Genomic DNA, 12,500 nt, shown 5'->3' with positions numbered 1-12,500 from the left:
ACTCTTTCGGAAATCTTCGTGTATACACACACACACATATATATATATATATATATATATATATATATATATATATATATACATATATACATATATACTAGACTACCCATGGCCCGTTGGGTCAGTATGTTATATTAGCTATGGAATTCATGTATGAGCGTGACACTTGTGACGTAAAGAAACAGGCTTTGTTTGACATAAGAGAAACATTTCTATGAAAGTATATTAAAATGAAAAATCACGGACGGACCTTTCAAACATGAAAAAAAAAATACTCCCTATTCGTGTAAAGTTACCTATTTTTCGGAATAATCGGTCAAAAATTGAAAATTAAACATGATTTTCTTACGAATCGAACGCCGACAAAAGTCATTTCGCAGCAAAAACTCATATAAACCTACCGATTAGAAATATAAGAATGAAAAACCCATATTTGAATCCTTCAACCAAGTTAGAGAAACTTAAAATCAAAAAAAAAATAATTAATAAAACCTGAAGCAAAAAAATAAAACCTAAATGCTTAAAATAAAATAAAACTAATATTGAAGCAGATTAGTAAATGTGTCAACAAATTCACCGTTCTCACACAACTATTTTGTATCTAGAAATGTAAACAAAAATTTAAAAAAGGAAGGAAGGAAGGAAACGGGACGGATAGAGAGTAGTAGTAGTCGTAGCAGTCGTAGTCGTCGTAATAGTAGTAGTAGTAGTAGTAGTAGAAATAGTAGTCTTGGCTTTACTACAATTGTTCTTATGTTTGTCAAAGGGTTAAAGTTGTTTAGTTGTAAGAAAATAGCGACAGTATAGTTGTAATAAAGAATAGTTGCAAAACACCCCCTCTCTTCCCATATTGAATAATAATTTCGAAATAATAGCGTTAATATTTCAGTGCGCAGAAGAAGCTATTTTTGGGTATTTGGTTACGTTGTTACGGGTTAATGTTTATGTGCGCATGCGCAACCGGATCTCGTAAAAAGTAAAGTGGGTTTCATCTCTCGTTACAAGGTCATTTGAGTTTTTTAATTATATAGTTATATTTTAAAGTAAATTTTAATTAATGCAACGGAGACACTTTGCTTTATGATTTTCTTTTTAATTTTTCGATTTTTCGATTTTCCTTGTAATCTTTTTGATATCAAAATCAAAAAGATTAATAAAAGTTCCATAATTGTTTCTGTCACTAGCGCTTTTGATTCATCCTCGAATCATCTTCAGGTGTTGAAGTAAAAGTGCGAAGGAGCGAATATAAGAATTACAAGTAAAAACTGAAATATACAGTAAACGGCGTTAGGTCATTATAAGTTTAAATATGTAGAGTCGATAAAAAGTCGATTAAAATTATATATATATATATATATATATATATATATATATAATTATTACTAATTGTTTTAAATACCTACAGAAACTAGTGTTTCATCATTTTTGGAATCATCAGTGCAGGATTTAGGATTACAGCTGGTCGAGAGATTCGAACCGGCGACGAGCCATCTCTGGCTCAATTAACAAAGAAACAAACAACACAGTCAATGTTAACGACGAGAAACACAGTTTTAATTAGCATTTATATAAATGTCTAGATGGCTAGAGAGACCTTATGATTATAACATTCTGATTTGCGCATGCATGATACCGATGTATAATTAGCTTTTAACATTGATGTTGAACAAACATATAGAAGGCTTTTAGCATTGTAGGATACAGGAATGTGAAAACAATGCGATGTATAAACAAAAATACACACAATCTAAGATGACAGTCAAATTATAAATATTCATATACTTTTTTTCAACGTCTCTATCCTGTGGCGCAGTTGATAGAGACGTTGAATCTCTACGGTTCCAGATGAGCATTGTCTGAAGATAGCGGTTTCAATCCTACCCAAAGCCGGTCAGAGGCTTACTTTGCCAAAACGTGGTGAGACGACAACACCTACGGGTGGCAATGATTGCTGAGAATGCAGTTAGGAGATTCGAAGTTCCGATCCGCCGCGGTTACCACCTAACGAAGGCCAGAGGAATAGTTAGCCAAAACGTCGTGAAACAATAACTAATAAAGATGAGAATAATAGTCCGCAATAAATAAATTAAAATAATGATAATGCCGTTTATCAAATCCCGTCTGTGTTTGTTTACAATACCATGTCAGCTGATATTTGGCTTGACGGTGAATAACCTGGAAAATGACTACTGTTTAGCTGTAAAATATGCAAACGAAGAAATGATTTGCTGCGATTCTAAATGGGATTTCTTCTTTTATCGTAATTTGAAGTCATTAATAAGAAAAAATTAAACTAAAATGATGAGGTACACACGGACTTGAACAGGGATCATTAGATCTGTAGTTGAATGTTCTACTACTAAGCTACATATCTCGATTATAGTAAATTTCTTTTCTTTTTTTAAGAAAAAAATGAGAGAAGCCTTTATCTCTATATTAGCTGGTACATAAAAATCCGGAGGTTTTATTAAGGAGTTTCTTACATTTTTAAATTATCGGGAGTAATTAGGTAAGAACTTTAATTTTCCTTCTCCCTAATCGAACCATACATTCTATTATCGTATACCTGTCTTGTTTTACTTAGCTTTTGTAGATTCTAGAACAAGAATTCATTTAGTTTAGTATAGTATTTAGATAACTTCTCTTAACACGACCCTTTTTTACAAAGTCACCACTTATCAAGGTATCGAAGCTACTTGAGGATAAGGGTTAAAGAGTGTACAGTAGTCAATTGGACAATGTAGTAATCATTAGTAATGGAAATTCGGTAAATTGAATTACTTAAGGAGAGCTCATCAAAACTTGTTTACGTTTGACTTGAAGATGGCCATATTGTAGTCAGCTGGAAAGCAGGAAAACGACAGACAATTCCACAGGCGTGCAGTTCTAAGAAATAAGCTTTGTTCATGGAATCTACGTTTAGGTTTAGGCACAGATAAAGAGTAGGGAAAGTTTTTGATAGTTGTTTTAGCTGGACAAGTGTTTTTCCTGAAAGTTTGGCGAGGGGGAGACCAGAGATTGGAGCTCAGATGGGGGACACAGTCTGAAGCTCAGATGAGCATTTGCCATAAAGTAACGACAAAGCAGAGACAGGCTCGCAAAGTTTCTTCTGTGAGAAAGCGGTTACAAGGAAGAAAAAAGGGAATCTCCCCACGAGGCTACGAAGTCTATTTTGAACACTGTCAAGGTAGGATAAGATCTTTCTAGCAGCTCCTGGCCAGATGTGGAAACAACACTCTATCCTTGGACGTACTTGACTCTTATATAGGTAGAGAATTGCATCAGCCGTGAGATATCTACTGGAGCGTTAAGATGATCCAGCGGATAGCCCAGTCGAGGGCTACTTATTTAGGTTTCGTTAAATCAGACTTTACTTGGTTTACATGTAAGGTTTATTATCAGCATGTTCGAATTTAGTTGTAAGTTCTTGAGCAAAATAGCCCAAGACATTCGATAATGATGTCTAGTTTGTCATCTAAACTAATATTCCGCGTGTATATGTAACTAGCTGTACACCCCTCGTTGTCCGGTCGGGCAATACTCTTACAAATGATATTTTAATTGGTACAGATTGTTTGTGTATTAGTATAGAATTCAATCCTCTATTGAATACTATATATTATGAAGAATAATTTGCCTGGTGAACTAATTCGCAAAAAGAAATAAAAAAGAAATAAAAATAATAATGATAATGTCGCACATCAAATTCCGTCTGTGGTTGTTTAAAATATCACATCATCTGATATTTGGGTTTGACCATCTTAAAAACTTTTCTCTTATAGATAAATATATAATTTTCACAGAGAAATATTTTACGTTACACCGACTAAGGTTACACCGGCGTGACGTAAAATATTTTATTGTAAAAATATTTTTTATCTGTAAGAGAAGAAACACTATCTTTCAGGTCGGGTTTTTCTATTTTCTGGTACGTATCTGATGAATTGATGTACAAAATATATCTAAGAACACTGCCAGGCATATAAATTATTTTTTGTGTGATCTGTCCGTCAGCAGTTTCGGAACCTAGGAGGATAAAACTATCATACACACACACAAAGTGAGTTTTATATGATAGTAGAGATAATGATTTTTTTCCTTGTCCTTGTTTTTGTTTTGTTTTTGTAGTTGTTTTGCTTTATGCTCTTTTTTTTTCTAATTCATGTTTTAATTGTATTGCTTTGTTTTACAGGTATTCCCCCCTCGGTATCACCTTCTTGATTGCAGCCAAGATCGTCGAAATGGAAGATTTTGGTGTCCTTCTTGGTAAAGTCGGTCTTTACTTCCTAACCGTGCTTTTCGGTCTGGCTGTCCACGGTTCTGCCGTACTGCCAGCCATCTACTTCGTTTGCGTCAGAAAGAATCCTTATAAATTTATCGCCGGTATCTTCCAAGCTATGGCTACGGCCTTCGGAACATCCTCGAGGTAATTATCGACGTTTCGCTGTGTATGCTACTTATTAGAGGGAACCGATGGCGCGTGTATATATTGTATATTGTGTGTGTATATATATTGTATATTGTGTGTGTGTGTGTGTGTGTGTGTGTGTGTACTGTAGATACAATAAATACCTGATAAAAATAAATAAAATACTCACAAAATACTTCACGAATATTTTCAATTCTGTCGTTGATTGCTAGCATTTGCATACAAACACAAAACAGCAGAAAAATGTACAAATGTACAAATTTAGATGTTTTCTGTATTTAACATATTAATAAATAATAAAATAAAAATATTAACATGTCTATAATATAATCGAATTTTGATAGCCAGAATTTTAGATGATAAATATTATTATTTACTCTTGTAGCCAGCTTCATCGTCAGTTATTAGGTAATACCGGTGTTCGACTGTCTACTTAAATCTGATGATTGTTAAAGAATTCATATCATCAAGCTTCAATCGATTTGAAAACAATCTTTTTTAATAATAATAAAAATAGTGTACATTTACACATTATGTCTATATATCTCTCTATTTTTCTCTGTATTTCAATCTCTATCATTCTTTCTTCATCTCTCTCTCTCTCTCTCTCTCTCTCTATATATATATATATATATATATATATATATATATATAAATATATATATATATATATATATATATATATATATATATATATATTTATATATATATATATATGTGTATGTGTGTGTGTAGATCTATCTATCTCTCTTAATATGTATGCATATATATATGTATATATATATATATATATATATATATATATATATATATACAGAAAGAGACAGAGAGTGAGAGAGTGAGAAAGAGAGAGGGAGGGAGTATGAATAAAATAAGAAAATGACAATATAAAAATGTATAGTAATGTTTATATATTTATTCGTTCATTCAATAAGGACGATACATCAATTTAGGGTGTAGGATAATGAAAACACATTTTATCATGACACTTTGAAGCCTAATGCTTCTCGTCAGAAGAGAAAAGACGATGCTGGTTAAGAAGCTATGCGTCATCCCGATAAGTCTCTTCCTGAAGAATCGATCTTATTCTTATTCTTGTAACTCCCGCATTTATATATATCTATATGTCCATATCTATCTATCTCCCCCCTCTCTCTCTCCGACTCTCTCTCTCTCTCTCTCTCTCTATATATATATATATATATATATATATATACATATATATATATATACATGTAGATTTCTTGTTGATGTTTTAAACGATAATACACGCACACACAAACACACATATATATATATACACACACACACACACACACACACACACACATATATATATATATATATATATATATATATATATATATATATACAGGGTGTCCCAAAAGTCGCACATCATCTAGGTTTTTATAAAAATAAATATAATATCTATTTTCTTGCTCATTAGCTCAACAGATGGACAATTCTAGTACACATTTGAGATGTTTCCGAAGACAAAAATGCCAAGAGGGACAGATCTGGTGAGCGGAGTAGCCACTCCACGAAGATCAGTATATGGTGTGCAACATCTGAGACACCCTGTATATATATATATATATATATATATAGAGAGAGAGAGAGAGAGAGAGAGAGAAAGAAAGAGAGAGAGAGAGAGAGAAAGAAAGAGAGAGAGAGAGAGAGAGAGAGAGAACGAGATGAGGATAGAAATAAATCTCATGGTCGACTTAATCAGCATCCAACATACAAAGATCACGGTATTCCACTCTCTACTGAAAACCAGATGAGTGTTCTATTCATCTGAGAAAAATCTATATCATCCCACCTAGGTTCCTCAGGACCCTCCTAAACCAGTTTTTCTTATTAACGATAAAAAATTGTCCGTTTACTTCATTCATGCTCGTATATATAATTTCTTACAAGGTGCAAGGGAGTCACTACCTACCAAGACATGAAGACTACTCGAGGATAATGGGCTAATGAAGGTACAGTGGCCCCTGGGACAACAACGTAGTGAATATAGTAGTGGGAATTGGGTAGAATTTTATTATTTAACGACGCGGGACATCAAGGACTTGTTTGCCTTGCATTTAAAGACCACAGTGTTGTAGTCAGCTGGAAAGCAGGCCAGCGCAATAGAGTTTCTCGTACGAACCGTTTTTGGAATGAAGCGTTGTTCGTGGAATTTACGTTTAGATTTGGGCACAGATAGAGAGTGGAGGAAATTGTTGGTAGTGATTGTAGCTAGGCGTGTGCATTTAGTGAAAGCGTGACGTGACGGACAATAGATTGGAGCTCAGTCGAATAGCCGAATTTAATCAATAGACCAGGAACATGCTCGAAACAGCTTTTTTTGTGAGAAAAGGGTAGCAGGAAGAACATAATCTAGTAAGTGATGCCCTTTTCTCTTGCTTGCAACCGCTTTTCTACAGAAGAGACTTTGCGAGCTGATTTCTGCTCTATCGTTCATGGCAAGTGCTCGTCTGAGCTCCAATTTATGCTCCCCCTTTACCAAAATTTCACGAAAAACACTCGACTAGCTACAACCACTATCAACAATTTCCCCACTCTCTGTCTGTGCTGAAATCTAAACGCAAACTCCATGAAAAAAGCTTCCTTTTTTCTTTAAATTGCCCGCCTGTGGAACACAGTTCAACTGGACTGTTTCCCGCCCGACTACAATATCGTAGCCTTCAAGTCCAATGTAAACAAATTCTTGTTGAATCATTCCCTTAAGTACCCAATTTACACTATTAACTATTACTAGACTACTACCTTGCATTCCTTAACCCTTATCCTCGAGTGGGCTTCGAGCCTTGATAAGTGGTGACTACCTTTTTAATTTATTATGTATCATGCTAAAATTAGTACAATTCCAAAAATTGAGAAAAGTGATCAAATAAAAGATGTGCTAGTTTTTAGAGAAAAAAAAAATCATACATAATTATGGTCCGACATTTTGTATTTTGGATTAGCGGGTTTTAATTGAAAGCAAGGGAGATAAGTCAGTTTTGGCAAAATGATGAATTGCAGTTGACTATTCAGAATTTCGATTACTCTTCTTACATTTCAACTTTAAATCGAAAAAAAAAAGTAATTCTTTATTTACGAGCATCTCTCTACAGGACATTCTTGGCAATTTTTGCAATTCTGCAGAAACACTATTTTTCTTTGTAAGGTATTCTCTTTCATTTTTTCCCCTCAGACTTAACTACCCCTTCTCTTGTGGCACGATGAAAACGCAATTATTTTAACCATTTCCGACACGTTCTAATTGATTTCCCACCTTTCTATTTGTTATCTTGCTTCGGCGCCATGTTCAACTGTCCATGTGCGGGCGTATAAATCTAGTAATCAAGATATTTTGTCCGACCTTTTTTTTTTGTTTTTGCCGATACAGAAGCTCAATCATTTAATCTTGACGTTGGAGATATCACTGATCCAGGCACGCTAGATGGCGCCTCTGCACACTCCCGCCGCCGATGAACGCGTCAAGCACAACGGCCATTTCATTTTAGCTTGGTTTCACTCTTCCGCACTTTATGTTTTTGTTTTGTTTTCCTTGCGAGCACGTTAGATACAAAATATTTGTAGCGCGTATAGTGTCATATCTGACTTATTTAATTAGATATTTTGTTGTTATTTATTTATCTATTTATTTTTTTTTCACTAAGAAGCCTTGCGAGGAGACTGCACTGAATTAACTCATCCACTGACACGAAAAATCTTATAACGTAAAAGGAAATAAACAACGGTCATATGTTTCTGAATTTTTCTTTTAGAAAAAGGAGTAAAACAAATTTCAGAAGTACTTGTACAGTTTAATCGAGACATTAAAAAAATGAAAACACCAAGAAAGTTTATATTGTACGTATCCGTTATGGAATGAAGGTCTATGAAGAAAATTCACTTAATTTCATCGAGTAGATTTTTTTGTTCGTGTTTGTGTGTGTTTTTTTTTGTTGTTTACAGTGAAAAAAATTGTTATGATATCGAGCAAAAGGTTCGATTTTTAGGAAGAAAATATTGTATTAAAGATGGGGAGGGAGTGTCGGCGCTTTAAACTGAGTTATCTCCCCGTGGTGTGTTCTAATGTTGCGAGTTTGTCTCTGCTTTATCGTTATTTTCATGGAAAGTGTTCGACTGAGCTTCAGTCTATGGTACGCCCTCGCCAAACTTTCACAAGAAACACTCGTCTAGCTGAAAACACTATCAATAATTCCCTCCACTCTTTATCTGTGCCTCAACCTAAACGTAGATACCATGAACAAAGGTTGTTTCGTAGAACTGCACGCCTGTGGAATTCTCTTCCGTTTTCCTGCTTTCCAGCTGACTATAATATGGTTATCTTCAAGTCTAACGTAAACAAGTTCTTGAGTCGTTCCACTTGTTTACAAATTTATCGAATTTCCATTACTAACAATTACTATATTGTCCAATTGACTGCTGTACACTCTTACCCCTTATCCTCGAGTGGTATCTGGGCCTTGATAAGTGGTTATGCTTATGTAAAAAAAAGCAAGAATTAAAAACTTCAAAGATTTCTACGTTCAACGTGCTGTCATAAAAACGTGTCTTTCCTCTATAAAAAAAAATAAATACTCGATCGAATTAAGTGAATTCTTTTTGGAGGTCTTCAGTTCAAAACGGATACGTACAATATAACCTTTTTACTTTTTTTTTCGATATTTTCATTTTTTTATGCCTTGATTAAACTGTACAAGTACCATTTCAGGTTAAATAAACCGCATACATCGTAAGACCTGATTCAGTATAAGAAAATATCCTAATATAACAAGATTGGTTCTTATTTTTATGATAAATAGAGCTATGACAACAGCATATTATTTTCATTGTTTTGACTCTGGAGTGTGCTCCGTTGATATCTTATATGCTTTTATATATAGTAATCTGGTTCACGGTTTATTAACTGTGTCAAACTGTGTCGGATATATACTCGAGAGTCAAAATAATGAAAAGAATATGCTGTTGTCCCAGCCCTAATGATCACATAGCTGCTCTCATCTTAATATTATTCTAAGTAGGCCGATGTACCCTCAAACCTTCTTTTGATGCGTCTTGGAAAACTTGTGAGCCATTATACAGAAATGCCAAATCAGTATGTTCTTAGTTCAAAAGATACAATAATTTGGTTGATGGTTGTATCGGCTGATCAGGCTATCTGAAGATATTCGTTTCCTGAGACGAAACTCAAAGATGCTTTTTGTTTTTCTACTTCCTTTTGCAAAACTTAATTACGTTTTGCAAAACCAAAAACATAGCACTAACCCATCTTTTCCTGCCTTTCCTTCCTCCCATTCCCCTTTTCTTTTTCTATCCCCCTTCCACTTGCTGACTGTTTTTCCTAATTTACAATGTACCAAACATAAATACTGTAACCCTTTTCACCCCTCGCATTGCAAAACTCATTCATGTTCTGCATGGCAGAGAACAAAAACGATAAAATATACTATAAACAACCAAACCAAACACTACAAAGTAGCGAGTTACGATACAAAGAGCTTGAAGAATAAAAATCTTCTAGGAAATAATTGGAGGCAACATGAATACACTTTCCAAAATAACTGGATTTGGCTTAAAATAACGCAAAAAGGGTTGATATGCCGTAAAATAAAGTAACCAAACCTATATCGGTTGAAACGTCATGAATAATGAGAAGTGTAGTCCTAAAAAACAAACAATACAAATTAAAATATGCATCACATTTACGGTTTAAAAGTGAAGCATATGACTACTGGTCTCATCTGGAGTTTTATTTTTTATTTTTTTTTACAAAGGAGTCACCACTCCACCAAGGTCCAGGGGCCACTCGAGGATAAATGTTAATTAGTGTACGGTAGTCAACTCGACAATATTGTAGTAATCCTTAATAGTGAAAATTTGGTAAATTGGATGAATTAAGAGGATGGCTCATCGAGAATTTTTTTACGTTAGACTTGAAGATGACAATATTGTAGTAACTTGGAAAGCAGAGAAACAGAACAGACGTCCACAGGCGTGCAGTTCTAAGAGAGAAGCTTTGTTCAGGGAATCTAGGTAGACGCAATTAAAGAGTGGGGAGGTGAAATTATTAATAGTGGTGTCAGCTGGGCGAGCACTTTTCGTGAGAGTCAGGCCAGGGGGTGGGGAATAGACTGGACAATGATTCTGATGATAAAACTTACAATCATTCCGGAGGTATATCTTATCGAACTTGTAAATGTGAATGTGAACGTCAGACAAGATTGGTGCTCAAACGAGCACTTGCCATTAAAAAGTGTGGGAAAAATTATTAATAGTTTCGGCTGGACGAATGTATTTCGTGAAAGACGATAGATTGGCGCTCAGACGAGCCCTTACCGTGAAAATAACGATAACGTAGAGACCAGCTCGTAACGTCTCTTCAGTGGAAAAGAGGTTGATGGGACGATAAAAGGCATCCCCCCAGCGTTCCAATTAGCAACTGTACTTCCTCATCTCAGCTCGAGTCATCAGTGTGTAACCCCCACAATAGTGATATTTGAACTATATAACCTTTATCACAAATTAACAATTAGCAGTGACCAATATGGCGTTGGCCTTCGGACCGGGATCAAAGTGCAGTATCTGTTCCGGCAGATACTGCACGCAAAGACCATATGTGGGGGCGGCCTCACATATAAGACCTTGGTCAATGTAGGGGCAACCCTTCATACCAATTGTCACTATCCAGCTTCCCCACTCCCCGGAGAGTCGGTCCCCATTTCCCCTTCACTCATCACATTAAAAATCGGCCTTGTGCCTAATTTGCTCGGTGGGGGAGCAAATAAATACCTGGCCTTCGGGCCAGGATCAAAGTGTAGTATCTGTTCTGCAGATGCTGCACTTAAGATAATTTGTACCATTAAATGGAAGGGAAACCCTCTATACTAGGACAATTATTATTTTTGGTAACCAGAGTGCCCCCTTTTTGCCTACTTTTAGGGGAGCTGTTTTTTCCCACATTAAAAACGGCCTTGTGCCTAATTTGCTTTGGTGGGAAGCAAATAAATACAGTATGGCGTTACGTAGAAGAAAAATTCCTATTACTGTTTGATATTGTGTCTTGGGCCAAAAAAATCTTGATTTTTTAAAAATGTATAATTTCGTTGTGTAAGCCAGTTTAGAGGCCCTATGTAATTTGCGATTCTATGCTGTATATTGAGCGCACTGTGGACTGAACGTTCAACCTTCAAAAGAATGCCATTTACAACTGAATTTTTACCTTGTACTTTACACTTGCAGGCAATTCCAGCATTAATTTAAAAAGAGTAAAAAATTTTCTCGTTTGTGGATGTACAACTTTACTGTTTATCGCAACAGATTACTAGTTAGTATTTTTTACTACTTATGATCTACGCATGCGAGCTTAAGTGACCAAATTCCATTTCTAACTGAAAAGGGCTCAACAATAATAACCGAGTTCTTAAAGTTGCTTGACATAATTATTACTATCATAATTATTAAATACCCACAAACATTAGTGTTTCATCCTTTCGGGAACATCAGTGCAGGGTGTCATGATTACCGCCGGACGGGATATATATAATGTATGTATGCGTGTGTTTGTATGAATATGTATATATGTATATATATATTTACGCATATATAAACATGTATATGTATATATATATATATATGTGTGCGTGTGTGTGTGCGTGTATTTATGCACTTATACGTATGAATGTAATTATATGCATGTCCATATGCGTGTATATATAGGTATGTATATATGTGTATATATATGTCGTGTCTATGTATATATATATATATATATATGTGTGTGTGTGTGTGTGTGTGTGTGTGTGTGTGTGTAAGTGTACATATGTATATATGCGTATATATATCATATATATTTAAAAACTTGGTCTTTAGTTTCTCGCTACATTACGGCATATCAACCACACTGAGAGCTGTCCTATATAGATACATAAAAAAGTGTCCAAATTTACCTGCACACGACTTGTTGAACAGATATATCTATATTACCTGGATAATTTTTGCTGTATACCCCAAAATGAAAAAGAAAAGTCCCATTAAATAATTTATATAAAAA

General features: G+C 34.8%; 1 protein-coding gene across 2 annotated transcripts in view; it reads left to right on the top strand.

Annotated features, from left to right (window-relative positions):
- LOC145263780 (excitatory amino acid transporter 1-like) overlaps positions 1–12,500 on the top strand; it is a 605,619-nt gene that overhangs the window by 575,716 nt on the left and 17,403 nt on the right. For both annotated transcript variants that reach the window (XM_080120835.1, XM_080120834.1), the window contains one exon: positions 4,193–4,426. In XM_080120835.1, the coding sequence (XP_079976961.1) occupies positions 4,193–4,426 (234 nt within the window). The remainder of the gene's footprint in view (positions 1–4,192; positions 4,427–12,500) is intronic.

Source organism: Euprymna scolopes, chromosome 39 (assembly GCF_053919585.1).
Source record: "Euprymna scolopes isolate OS-2025 chromosome 39, ASM5391958v1, whole genome shotgun sequence".
Lineage (NCBI taxonomy): Eukaryota > Metazoa > Mollusca > Cephalopoda > Sepiida > Sepiolidae > Euprymna > Euprymna scolopes.
The sequence above is the reverse complement of the archived record's forward strand: the minus strand, read 5'-3'. Positions and strand labels throughout refer to the sequence as shown.